Source organism: Mobula hypostoma, chromosome 20, assembly GCF_963921235.1.
Source record: "Mobula hypostoma chromosome 20, sMobHyp1.1, whole genome shotgun sequence".
In the NCBI taxonomy this organism is placed as follows: Eukaryota; Metazoa; Chordata; class Chondrichthyes; order Myliobatiformes; family Myliobatidae; genus Mobula; species Mobula hypostoma.
The window spans coordinates 29,665,077-29,679,548 of NC_086116.1; the positions used below are offsets into that span (position 1 = coordinate 29,665,077).

Consider the following 14,472-nt stretch of genomic DNA (forward strand, 5'->3'; position numbering starts at 1 on the left):
CAATCCTCCAACTTCCTACTCTCTGGTCACAAAGTAGGTTTCCTCATGGAAGTGCATGCTTTTATGTGTGTACATTTCTGTACAGAGGCTTTTTGACCAACATGTGAGGTGGTCTATTGAAGCACATATTGCCACTTCTCACTTACCACTGAAGTACTTGCTTTAATCACTCTTTCTTCCCAATTAACATTGCCAGTTTCCTTGCCAATTCATTCTTCCCTTCCAGTGGCAGATCACTAATCACAACTGCACATAATACCCCCTTCCAGAATATCTAAAGAGATTTGTAAACTGTTTTTTTAATGCACAGACATGAACTCAGATGCAAGCTTGATGGTATTTTGATTCTTTCAACTGAATGGTAGCGTTAACCATATCCGACAGTGAAAATAGTTAAGCAAACGTTTCTTGCAACTATACTGCATGGCATGGCAGGTGGGAAAATGACTGAGAAGCTGTTGTTGCAGCATAAATTTGCTAACAGCACCTCCAAGACTTGGCATTGGAGACTGAGGAAGCTTAGTTTCTTGCAAGTGCAGAATTCAAAGGTAAAATCATTGAAAAATGGGTGATGGGTAGGCAGCTGAGGGAATTATTCACAGTATCAGCTAGCTTTTGATGAACTAGTGAAGGATTTTAGGTGGTCAGTGCTCTGTGTGAAAAGACTTTAAACATCAAGAGTCAGTGCAATGGCCAAGACAAATTCAGAAAGCAGATGAAAAATAGATGAGATGCTGGTAGAGGAGTGCAAGAGTGGGGGCTTATGATTGTGCTTGTTAATGGAGAAGTTCATCTGAAAGTTTGTGGAGGGAGATGCTGAAAGTGAAGGAGTTGTTATCTCTTCATCATTCCTGGGTTTTGACAGTGGGGGGTAAAAGGGCATATTAACTAAACCAGCTGCGTACTTTGCCCAACTTGTCTGCTGGCCCAGGACTTAACAGGGGGATAACTGAGGATCATACCCACCATAATTGCTAGAGATATTAAGTATTTCATTCAGAAGATCATGAGGATTAAGAAATTATATTTCCACAGTACTTGGAGCTGGCAGTTTGAAAGCTTGATTGTAAATACCCATTGAAATACATTTGTAATTTACTAATCACCTGTGTAGCTTCTAACATGCTGCCCTGAAGCAACAACATCTACTAGGATACAGGACAACTTTTCACTGCATAGATTTTATATTAGATACACATGTTAGTTTTTTTTAAGAAACAATTTATTACCCAGCATTTTGTGTGGGCAAAGCAGTTTATAGATATTCATAGATTCATTAAAATTCAAACTATGTTCAGTCTGGTAAATGCCAACCTTATAAAGCAGATACATTCAAGTGTTTTATCACAAATCAGATATTAAAAACAGTCTGCACTAATTTCAATAAGAGGAAATCAACAATACCTGCTGTGAATTTCTCTGAGACTGCAAATGTGACTGTAAACGACGAAGGAGAGGTACACCATTTCTTGATTGTCGTTTAAGTGTCCAGTAAACATACACCCTCTGTATAAATTGTTTTTTTCGTGGTATTGATACCTGACTCATTATTTTGTTTAGCCTGCAAAGATAATAACTCACTTTTAAAAGTCATTTCGGACATAACAAGAATAACGGGGAAACAAAATTCAGGACGTGATTATGCATAATTAATTTTGTGCCAAATTTTCTATGCTTGTATTAAATTTTTTGAAAGGGCACAAACCTCACAATTTTGTTTCTGCAAAGCACAGTAAATGTTTATAGATTCATTAAAAATAAGAATGAATATCACAATGATCATTTTTATGATTTTAAATCACAGAAAACTACGAGTGGCTAAGATATGCTGCATGTGACTTCCTTTATATTACGAATGTACTTACTCACAAAGTGTTGTGGGGATTTAGGGTCAGGTGATCTTTTAAAAAAAACATCTACATTCAAGTTAAATATAACCAGCAATTTGAATGTTAGGAGAACTATTTTTTAAAAACTGGACTCCGCAATCTTGTGCACTTCCTTAATTTACAGCCTAGGTCTGCATGGAGAACAACACTGAAAATTCTGTCACAACTGCTCTTTATAACCATAAGATATACATTTTCTCCAATTTAAGAAAACCTTAATCTCATTACATGACCAGATATGCGCAGAAAAAGGACAATGCAACACCAACATGACTCCTATACACTAGCAAATTAGCAAGTTTTACTGATGTCCCAACATGATCCTATTAAACTTTACTCAGAATAAATCTGTCACTCTACCTAGAACATGGGCCAAATGCTATCTGACATCTATTTCTGGATGAATATTAATTTCTAGTAGCTAAAAAATCATCCCAGCAAGTCCACAGAACAACCCAGTTATAAACACAAAATGCAGGCCAGGCAGCATCTATGGAAACGAGTAAACAGTCAATGTTTCCGGCCGAGACCCTTCAGTCCTGATGAAGGGTCTTGGCCTAATACGTCACCTGTTTACTCTGTTTCACAGACGCTGTCTGGCCTGCTGAGTTCCTCAAGCATTTTGCATGCACTACTTTGATTTCCAGCATCTGCAGATTTTCTCTTGTTTGTGGAACAGCCCAGTTCCCATGATAGCAACATTATACTACTCTCCAAGGATGAACCACATTGCCTACAAACACAATGTCATATATTACCACAGGTTTAGTTCCTGATTCCATTCCATCTTATTATCTATTTCTATTTTGAAATGAATAACCTTCACCTTATTTTCTTAACTGCTGCAGAAATCCTCATCTACACCTTTGTTACATAGGGTGGAGCTTAGGAGCCTAAAGGCGATTCCTTTGTTTGCATCTTCAGAAACAGTTCTATTTCTAGCTAGTTTTCCCTTTCAGGGTTCTTTTGAAGACCCTGACCTGGAGTTACACGCTGACTTTGTTTTTTTTTGCAGAAATGGGCCCCGCTCTCAGGGTCTCATGACTGGCTGCTATTCAATGTACTGAGGACGCTGCCTAGAAGACTAGCACGCCTTCAGGGTTCTGGGATTTCGTGGCTCTGGAATCGGGCGGACTCGAGTCTGTGTCTTCGCAGGAAATTGGTGTGTCGTGGGAGACAGAAGATCAAAAGCAGCAAACTGGCTGTGTGCCCAGAGACCCGAATTCTTTGAGCACAAAGCTCGGAAAAAGTGACGCAACAGACTTTTAACATCGTAAATCAGCGAGTTGCTTGTTATGTTTCCCCTCTCGCTGTGAAACAGGGACACCTCTTTTTCCCTTATAAGGGACAGAAATAGCCTGTGGTATGTCAAATTACTGGGTGAATGAGTAGTCTTTGGGGTACTGCAAGTCTGTGTCTTTATTGATGCTTGCTGCATGCTTGAGTGCCGACTGGGGGGGTGGGGGTGCCGATGCTTTTTTTGCTGGTAAGGGAGGAGGGATGGTTGCTTTGCTGCTGCTTACACGTGAGAGGGGACTTTAGGGTTCTAACATTTAACTGTCATTCATTCTTTGGGATATTCCTCCGTTTTCATGGATGGCTGCGAAGAAAAAGAATTTCAGATGTATAATTGTATGCATTTCTCTGACATTAAATGTACATTTGAAACCTTTGATACATTCAGGCTTGATTCCTCTAATGCTCTCATCCCTCACCCTCTTAAAAGCTGCAGTTTATCCAGAGGCCTGCTAGCCTATTCTTTGTCACATCAATCAGATTCTATTCAATTTACCTTCAAGAATCCATTTAACATATTTCCTTTAGTAAGCTATGAACCATGTGCTTAAGTTCCCTTTCCCCATCAAATCTGAGGGAAGCAGACTGCAATATTTTTCACATTAAAAACAATCTAACTGCATACAGCTGCGATAGTGTCAAACTAGGAAATCAGCTACAGATAACAGGAATTCTGCAGATGCTGGAAATTCAAGCAACATACATCAAAGTTGCTGGTGAACGCAGCAGGCCAAGCAGCATCTATAGGAAGACGTGCAGTCGACGTTTCAGGCCGAGACCCTTCGTCAGGACTAACTGAAGGAAGAGTGAGTAAGGGATTTGAAAGTTAGAGGGGGAGGGGGAGATCCAAAATGATAGGAGAAGACAGGAGGGGGAGGGATAGAGCCGAGAGCTGGACAGGTGATAGGCAAAAGGGGATACGAGAGGATCATGGGACAGGAGGTCCGGGAAGAAAGACAAGGGGGGGGGGGTTGACCCAGAGGATGGGCAAGAGGTATTTTCAGAGGGACAGAGGGAGAAAAAGGAGAGTGAGAGAAAGAATGTGTGCATAAAAATGAGTAACAGATGGGGTACGAGGGGGAGGTGGGGCCTTAGCAGAAGTTAGAGAAGTCGATGTTCATGCCATCAGGTTGGAGGCTACCCAGACGGAATATAAGGTGTTGTTCCTCCAACCTGAGTGTGGCTTCATCTCCACAGTAGAGGAGGCAGTGGACAGACAGTCAATCAGCTACAGATGATAGGATTCACTCAATGGACATTCATGACTAATGAGTCTCGCTTTATAAAAACAACATTAAGTGGAAAGGAATCACAAGCTGAAAGAACTCCATAAAACAAAACTCTGGGAAGTACTTAAAATAAACTTCAGAAGAGAAGTAGACCCCTCTGCTCTTAGTGTTTCAAAAAACAATATCATGGCTGATTTAACTATATTGTCAATCCTGCATTCATGCCTACCATTAGTAATTTTTACCTTCCTACCCATCAGGAATTGATCTACCAAACTTTTAAAGATTTCCACAGCCAAAGAAACTAGACTCACTTCTCCCAAGTTCAAGATTGTTTAGCGTTGTTCTTCAGTACACAAGTGTAAAGGAGAACAAAATAATTGTTACTCCAGATCTGGTGCCGCATAAACACAATTTACAAGGTAAACGAGTGTGGCCACTAACTGTATGTTCGTGGTATTCTGCTGCTGTAGACAATCCAATTCAAGGTTCGACGTGATGTGCATTCAAAGATTCGCTTCTGCACACCACCATTGTAATGTGTGGTTATTTGAGCTACTGTCACTTTTCCTGTCAACTTGAACCAATCTAGCCATTCTCTTTCTCACCTCTCTCATTAATAAGGTGTTTTTGCCTGCAGAACTGCTGCTCAATGGACACTGATTTGCTTTTGCACCAGTCTTTATACCCTCTAGAGACTATTCATGAAAATTCCAGATCAGCAGTTTCTGCGATACTCAAACCAACCGGTCTGCTATCAGCAATCATTGCATGGTTGAAGACACTTAGATCACATTTCTTTCCCATTCTGATTTTGGTCTGAACAACAACCAAATCACGTCTGCATGCTTCTATGCATTAAGTTGCTGCTATATAATTGCTTGAAAAAATATTTGCATTAACAAGGTGTACCTAATAAAGTGGCCATGAAATGTATAAGATTAGCTTACATACATAGATTGTATGTACATCACGTGATGCAAGGTGTAAGAGTATCAGTATATTAGGTGACTGACAGGAAATGATAAAGTGACAAAGTGACCCTTGGCAGAGGAACTCTTCTAGTTAGCAGCAGGGCATACGAAACCATTAGGACAGTGTGGAGTATAAGCATAAAGAAACAGTGCATAGAGAGATGAAGGGTGTTTAGGGGCCCTGAAGAGGAGTGGATGTAGTGGTGGGTAGGGTGAATTACAGATTGAAGGTATTGTCCAACTTGACAGCTTGGGGGAAGAAACTGTTTTTGAGTCTAGTGTTCCTGGTGTGGATGCTGCACAGCCTCTTCCCTGATGGGAGTGAGACAAACAGTCCATAAACAGGATGGGTAGAATCCTTCATGATCTTGCTGATCTTTTTCTAGCACCTTTCTGAGCAACCTTTTACTTTTAAACATTCTATATTCTAACACAAGAAACAAACGCTTCACATCCACTCTCAAAAGTTTGGAATCTTACTTCAATCGGTTCACTTATTATATTAAAACTTTGCAAATAAAAACCCATCTGCTCCAACCTTTCCTCGAGAAAACCTTCTCCAACAATTCAAAACAACCCACCCATTCCAAATACAAGTTTAATAAAATTTCATCCAATACATTTCTTATAAAATGAGACCAATAACGTCCAACACTCCAAACAAAATCCCCACGTGCCCCATATAACTAAAACATAACTTTCAACATTCACATTCAATTCTTCTAACAATAAATTATGACATTGCTGGCTTTCCTAAATTGTTACCTATATCTGGACACTAAATCATGCACTGATACACAGATTAATCTTCATTTCAGAGCTTTGTGGAGTTAATTGTTTAGCTAATAGCTTTTTTTTCTAAGTTTCCTGCCAAAATGGACGTTCAAATTTTTCATAACATGCTTCATTTGCCAGGTCCTTGCCTGCTCATTTAACCTATCTAAACTCTTTGAAACCTCCTTATGCCTTTTATTCAAACTACTTTCTTATGGTCTTTATGCATTTAGCAATGTTACAACAAATTGTCTAAGTTAAGGGCCAAGCACATCACATTAAAAAAACAACACACACACAAAATGCTGGAGGAACTCAGCAGGCCAGGCAACATCTACGGAAAAAGTAGATGCTGCCTACTCTGCTGAGTTCCTCCAGCATTTTGTGTGTGTTCCTTGGATTTCTAGCATTTACAGATTTTCTCTTGTTTGTGATTAGATAACATTAAAAAGAATCTAGTTATGTCTATTTGTTTCCTTGTAGCTAGCCAATGTTCTATCCATACCAATGTTATCTCTTCAACAATAATTATTATTTAAATTTTCTACAGTAACCTTGAGGGAGAACCTTATTAAACCACTTGAAAGTGGTTCACTGAGTATCCCTTCTGTACATGGATGGCATACATTTTGAAATTGAACGTAGCTACTTTTCACCTGAAGGCTTTTTACTGGAAAAAACATACGATAAATATGCTCTGAAGTGTAATCAGCATTTTCCGAAGTTAAGATCCCAGATGCCAGGTTTGGAACACAAAACTCTTACCTCTTCTCTCCTGCCTATCACCTCCCTTCTCCTTCCCTGTCTCCTGTGGTCCACTCTCCTCTCCTATCAGATTCCTTCCACTCCAGCCCTTTATCTTTCCTACCTACTTGGTTTATGTATCATCTTCTAGCTAGCCTCCTTCCCCTTCCCCCACCTTTTTACATTGTTGTCTTCCCCCTTCCTTTCCAGTCCTGAGGAATGGTCTTGGCCCAAAATGTCGACTGTTTATTCATTTCCATAGGTGCTGCCATAGCTGCCGAGTTCCCCCAACATATTGTGCGTTGTTTTGGAATAAAACTGGCCTGAGTAAAATATCCCCATTTGAAAACATTCTCGTGTCTTCTGAATTCCCTTAATTAAATATTCTAACAGGCTTTCCAATAACTCTGAGGATATCTGGTGAATGCCCAAAGTAAATGGGAATATCAGTTATCAGTGCCAAGCTAGATGATTTCAGTCAGAGGTTTAATTAGGTCAATTCAGTTAAGCTAAGGAAGAAGTAGTAGTCAAAATTCCTAATCATGATTATTATACTAAAATTTATGCATTCAACTCAGCTTAAATAATGTGGTGGTATCTCATAGACCAATAGCCAGTCAATCAGCTTTGTCCATCTCTGAGCACTGGACAGAGGTCTCCCATTATAAAATCCACCAGATATCTTCACTCAGTTACGAGAAATCCAATGATCATCTTTAAGGTAACAAATAATTTGTTCAGTAGTAAGAAAACAGGCATAAAATTTGTTCCTGAAATATTGTAAGAAAATCAGGAGAACTTCTCAGCCATATTTCCGTGCAATCAGTTTTGTTCTTTATTACAATTATCAAATTTCCCTGTGGAATTCTATTTACTAAGGTTTAGAGTGCACTGTTCAAAAAACCACCAAAAAACTGATGTGCTAGAAGAACTCAGCAGTTCTAGCAGGATCTGAAGGGAATGCTCATCAACCAATTTTGTTATAATTACTCGTTCAGCAAATAAATCTTAATGCATTTATGCAACTATTTCTTTCATGGTAGTTATAAGCAACTAACACAAATTGAAAATGAAACCAAAACCAGCACACGAAATGAAGCCATGTACACAGAGAACAAGAAACAGTTCATATATAATTTTTCAGCAGAGATTTTAAGCAGATTTAACTAATGCTAAGATACAAACTGAAGAGGAAAGTCTTTTTAGTGTACTGGCAATATTTTACTTATTGTTTCACATTTAAAAGTAGTTGCTCATCTGCTGATTGTTATTATAGGATCTTGGCATTCTGTAATCCTATGTTGGAGCAGCGACCCCAGAACTATTTAAGCGGCTATTAAGCATTTTGGGAGGTCTCAAGTTCATCAGAAGTGCAATAGAAATGATTTTTTTTTCTGTTAAGACAGTAAATATCAGCAAGAGGAAGAAAATGGAAGTCTGAGCTTCAGAGCTTTCTGTATCCAATATATAGTAATTAAGTTTCCAGTATCTGCAGTTTTTTTTATTTTCATTTAATTTTGAAGGCATGAACTATACATTTTTATAATTTTTAAATGTATCAAACTATGTATTATGCAAAATAGGTAAAATATAAACATAATCAACATATGAAGATGTAAGAAAGTGTCAGGCAATAAAAGAAATGTTTAATAAAGACAGGCACCCTGAACAAAATACTATAGCACTGCAGTGACTCAGCAACTGAACAAATAGTTGCGGATATCTGCATTTAAAATTGTTACAGCACAAATCAGCAATAAATTTTGTTTGGAAAAAAATGTACAACTCTTTTCTTATAACGTAGTTTGCCAAAACTGACAAAGTCCAGGTCACATTTTAAATGGGATATACCACTTGAGTATATTACGGACACATGAATGGAGGAAGGATATCCATGTCAGAAGGGAGAACCATTTTTAAAAATAGTCAGAAAAAATAAAAACTACATATGTTGTAAATCTGTAATGCTGGAAATACTCAGATCAGGCCATATCTGTGGGAAGTGAAATAGTCAAACTCTATTTCTCTTCCCATGGATGCTGCTTAACTTATTTTTAGCATTTTCATTTTTACTCTTTCTATATTTACATATCATTTTCATGTTTACTGTTGATTACCCATACATCCTTGCAGCTAATTTTAACTTCTAAAATATACCTGTTAGCTTTACGGTCCTTCTCATTGTAAACTCTCCATCACATCAAACTAAACATTCTTAATATTCAGCTGTCTGGCAATCCAGTTACACTTAACATACCAGTCTAGGGAGTGTCTTATTCCACATTTTCTGACCTACACTGAGTCTTGAACCACCAACTGCACAATTATCCAAGTATTAAAATCCCTCCAAGACTCAATCTCTTCCCACCTCCATAACTTACTTCAGCTGCTCAATTCTTCAGTCTCAATGTTCCTTCTAACTCTGGTCTCCAGTACAATACACATATGCTTAACTACAATAATGCCTTCCGATAGTTTTGTAATTAGGGAAATGTATACCACATGCGCAGCAAAAACTGGAAATTCCCTCGACTTCACCTTATCCCCATCCTTTAAGGTCACCCCGAAAACCCAAATTTTGACTGTCACATATACTAATCTTTACTTTCTTTGATTAATTTTAAAACTTTAATCATCCTTGTTTTAATATATTGAAGATGTGAATAAATGTTTTGCTGATATTTTAAATAGCAGCTGCAACATAAGCACATGCATACTAACATGCAATGTAAATGAAAAAGGATCTAGTGCTTCTCCAGTATATTTGAAGAATAAACTCTTCTCAGACTTCCAACCGAGAACAAGTATCAATTTTAACCGACATTTCAATAACAAATTCAGCCATCTTCATCAGGGATCTTTCCTGGGCAGGTCTGGAACAGTGATATTTACACCCCCATCATCCGTCCCTCCTGATTGGTTAGACCTCATCCAATCAGATTTCTGCTGTCCCATCTTGTTTACAATCAAATTCCAGTTCTTACTTAGAGCTAGACTTTTGTCTTTGTTAAAATTCTTTTCCTCTAGTTTTATTTCAATGGCTTCCTTCACCAGGTGGTTCCAAAAGCCATTGGCACAGCACAGCAGTTTTGAGTGGAAGTCAATCTTATGATCATTGCAAATGCAATGTTCTGCTAACACCGATTTCTCCAAGTAACCCAAATGGAAACACCTCCGGCGCTCCTCGATGCAGGTTTCCACCGTGCGCCCTGTCTGGACAATACACTCTGCTCTGCATTCACAGGGAATCCAGTAAACGCCAGCCGTCCTGAATCCGAGGTCATCTTTGACCCACATAAGCTGTGATTTGAGCTTCCTTACAGGTTTGTGGATGGTATTAATTCGATATTTCTTCAGCGGTGGATCTGTTTGGGTTACCTGGAAAAATTGACAGTAGCAGAACATTGCATTTGCAACGGTCATAAGACTGACTTTAACAGTACAAAACTACTGCACCACGTCAATGGCTTTTAGAAGGGAAGCCATTGAAAGAAAACTAGAGGAAAAGAATTTTAACAAAGACAAAGGTCTTGTTCTAAGTAAGAACTGGAACTCAATTGTAAATGAGGTGGGACAGTGAAAACCTGATTGGATGAGGACTAACCAATTAGGAGGGACAAAGGATGGGAATATAAATACCCATCAGGGACTAGCTATCCCTGATGAAGATGACAGAGTCTGTCATAGAAGCATCGGTTAAAATCAATATCTATACTTGGCTGGAAGCCTGATAAGAGTTTATTCATGCAATAAACATGCAATGTGGAGGTCACTGCAGCAAGACATTTAAGAGGATGGAGTTTTACCTTCTTCCTCCAAAAGCTCTTGGTGCCAAAGGCCCACACTGACTCACGATCAGCAGCACTCCCAAAGGCCTGATTCACTATCAACAATAGATTTACTGTAAAAGCATTAGATGATGATGGAAGAGTTCTTGTCTTCAAGTAATGTGCATTTCACAAATACTCATTTTCTACATTTATAATGTAATATTCCGTATACATGTGACATTAAGCTACAGAAAACAATCTACAGGTGTCCCCCGCTTTTCGAATGTTTGCTTTACGAAACCTCACTGTTACGAAAAAAGGCAGCGCGCGGAAAAAGCAACAGCTCTCCCCCGGAATGGCATTCTTGCCAGCATTGCTTAAACACGTGCATGTGAGCAGCCCTTAGCAAGATGAGTTCTAAGGTATCGGAAAAGCCTAAAAGAGCTCGTAAGGGTGTTACACAGCGTAAAACTAGACATAATTAAGCATTTCAATCATGGTGAACGAAGTAAGGACAAAGTGAGTTTGTCTTGTGGAAGTTGACGAGGATGATGTTGAAGAGATTTTGGCATCCCATGACCAAGAACTGATAGATGAAGAGCTGATGTAATGGGAAGAGGAAAGAGTAACAATCGAAACTGAATGCAGTAGTGAACGGACCAAAAGTGAAGTTGTCCAGGAACTGAACGTGAAGCAACTGCGTGAGATTTTTGCTGCAATGATAAAGCACGACTTTAATTTTAAATGGGTATGTCGGTTTAGGCATATTTGCAGTATGGTTTGAGTCCTTACAAAGAACTGTATGATCTAAAAATGCGCGAGGCTAAGCAGTCAAGCAAGCCTTCCACATCAGCCACAGCAGACGACGAACCTTGACCTTCGACATCGAGGTAGGCAGTCATAAGAGAAGATGACCTGCCTGCCCTGATGGAAACAGACGACACCCCAGTGTCCCACCACCCCAATCCCCGGGCCGTGGACAGATACTGATACGCAAAGAACGCAGCAGTAGCCGGGAGGCACCCAGCACATCTTGAAGAAAAAAAAGCCAAAATAAACAAGCTAATTAATTAGGTGCCACCTAGCACGTCAATGTCGGCCCAGATCAGAGGCGATTGCCAATTGCGTCGCCTCTGATCTGGGCCAACATTTACATGCCGGGTGGCACCTAATTAATTAGCTTGTTTATTTCGGCTTTTTTCTTAAAGATGTGCTGGGTGCTTCCCGGCTGCCGCTGTACCCCTGCGTGCTCCGTGGATCAGTATCGGTTCACTGCCTGGAGGTTGGGGACTACTGCACCACCCCAACCTCCGACGACTCAGACTAACACACCATCATCAGTGTGCTCCGCGCTGTCTTCCCAATTCCGGTAAGTAATACTACACTGTACATACATTATTTCTACTTTATACTGTATGGGCTGTGTATTTTTATGCGTTATTTGGTATGATTTGGCAGCTTCATAGCTTAAAGGTTACTGGAGAGAGTGTTTCTGCCGAGAGTGCTTGCGTGAGATTTTCACTACGGAGAACAGTGCGACAATGATTTGGAAAAGTATTTCTACTTTATATAGGCTGTGTATTCATCATATCATTCCTGCTTTTACTATATGTTACTGTTATTTTAGATTTTATGTGTTATTTGGCATAATTTGGTAGGTTATTTTTGGGTCAGCCAACACTCAAAAATTTTTCCCATATAAATTAATGGTAACTGCTTCTTCGCTTTACGACATTCCGGCTTATGAACCGTTTCATAGGAACACTCTACCTTCGGATGGTGAGGGAAACCTGTACTGTAACTGAAGACAAAGCTATTTTGTTAAAGAGGAATCTAAGGGTTGAAGAAACAAAAAAGACCAAGGTAACATGCCTGAACGACTGGTGTCCTGTTGCATTCACCTCAATAATAAGCAAATGCTTTGAGAGGCTGGTCAAGGATTACATCTGCAGCTTGCTACCACCCAAACTAGACCCCCTACAATTCACCTACCAACACAATTATCAACAGATGACACAATAGCCACTGCTCTACATACCGTCCTTACACATCTGGAGAAGAAGAATGCTTATGTGAGAATGCTGTTCTTGGACTACAGTTCAGCATTCAACACCATAGTTCCATCCAGCCTCGACAAGAAGCTCAGAGACCTCGGCCTTGACCCTGTCTTTGTGCAGTTGGATCCTGGACTTCCTGTCAGATCACCAGCAGGTTTTAAGAGTGGGCTCCCTCACCTTCAACCCTCTGACTCTCAATACAGGAACCCCTCAGGGCTGTGTACTGAGTCCCCTCCTTTACTCCCCGTATATCCATGACTGTATCCCCAACCATAATTCCAATCTGCTAATTAAGTTTGCTGACAACATCAAACTGATTGGCCTTATCTCAAACAATAACGAGGTGGCCCACAGGGAAGAAGTCATCTCTCTGACATAGTGGTGTCAAGAAAACAACCTCTCCCTCAATGTCGCAAAAACAAAGGAGCTGGTTGTGGATTACAGGAGGAACGGAGACTGGTTAACCCCTATTGACATCAATGGATCTGGGGTTGAGAGGGTAAACAGCGTCAAGTTCCTCGGCATCCACATCACTGAGGACCTCACGTGATCTGTACACACCGGCTGTGCCTCTTTCACCTCAAACAGTTGTGGAAGTTTGGCATGGGCCCCCAGATCCCAAGAACTTTCTACAGGGGCACAATTGAGAGCATCTTGAATGGCTGCATCACTGCCTGGTACGGGAACTGTACCTCTCTTAATCGCAGGACTTTGCAGAGAGTGGTGTGGACAGGCCAACGCATCTGTAATTGTGAACTTCTCATGATTCAGGATATTTACAAGGACAGGTGTGTAAAAAGGGCCCGTAGAATCACTGGGGACCCAAGTCATCCCAACCACAATCTATTCCAGCTGCTACCATCCGAGAAGCGGTACCACAGCATAAAAGCCAGGACCAACAGGCTCCGGGACAGTTTCTTCTACCGGGCCATCAGACTGAATAACTCACTCTGATTTGAGTGTACTCTATATTACATTGACTGTTCTATTTATTATAAATTACTATGATTGCACACGGCACATTTAGATGGAGACGTAACATAAAGATTTTTACTCCTCATGTAAGTGAAGGATGTAAGAAATAAAGTCAATTTAATTCAAGGGGACAGGTACAGGAAATAATGGAATAAAATTCAATGCTAAACATACTTATAGTACCTACAAAGAGTATTCACCCACCCACTTAGAAGCTTTCGTTTTATTGATTTACAACATTGAATCACAGTGGATTTAATTTGGCTTTTTTGACACTGATCAACAGAAAAAGATTCTTGTGTCAGTGAAAACAGATCTCTATGAAATGATCTAAATTAATTACAAATATAAAACACAAAATAATTGATTACATAAGTATTCACCCCCCCCCCTTAACATGACACACCAAATCATCACTGGTGCAGCCAACTAATTTTAGAAGTCACATAACTAGTTAAGCAGAGATCTATTTTTGGAGACTTGCAGTCAAGGTGTTGCAATTAATTGTGGTAAAAATACACCTGAATCTGGAAGATCCAACTGTTGTGCGTCAGTATCCTGGCAAAAACTACACCACTGACACAAAAGAATACTCCGAGCAACTCCGTGAAAAGGTTATCGAAAAGCACAAGTCAGGAGATAGATACAAGAAAATTTTCAAATCACTGAATATCCCTCAGAGTACAGTTAAGTCAATCATAATGAAATGGAAAGAATATGGTACAGCTGTAAATCTGCTTAGAGCAGGCCATCCTCAGAAACTG

General features: G+C 39.8%; 1 protein-coding gene across 1 annotated transcript in view; it reads right to left on the reverse strand.

Annotated features, from left to right (window-relative positions):
- Positions 1 to 14,472, reverse strand: part of brd1a (bromodomain containing 1a) — a 56,971-nt gene that overhangs the window by 28,057 nt on the left and 14,442 nt on the right. Inside the window, exon 3 of the mRNA XM_063072586.1 lies at positions 1,405 to 1,561. Within this exon, the coding sequence (XP_062928656.1) occupies positions 1,405 to 1,561 (157 nt within the window). The remainder of the gene's footprint in view (positions 1 to 1,404; positions 1,562 to 14,472) is intronic.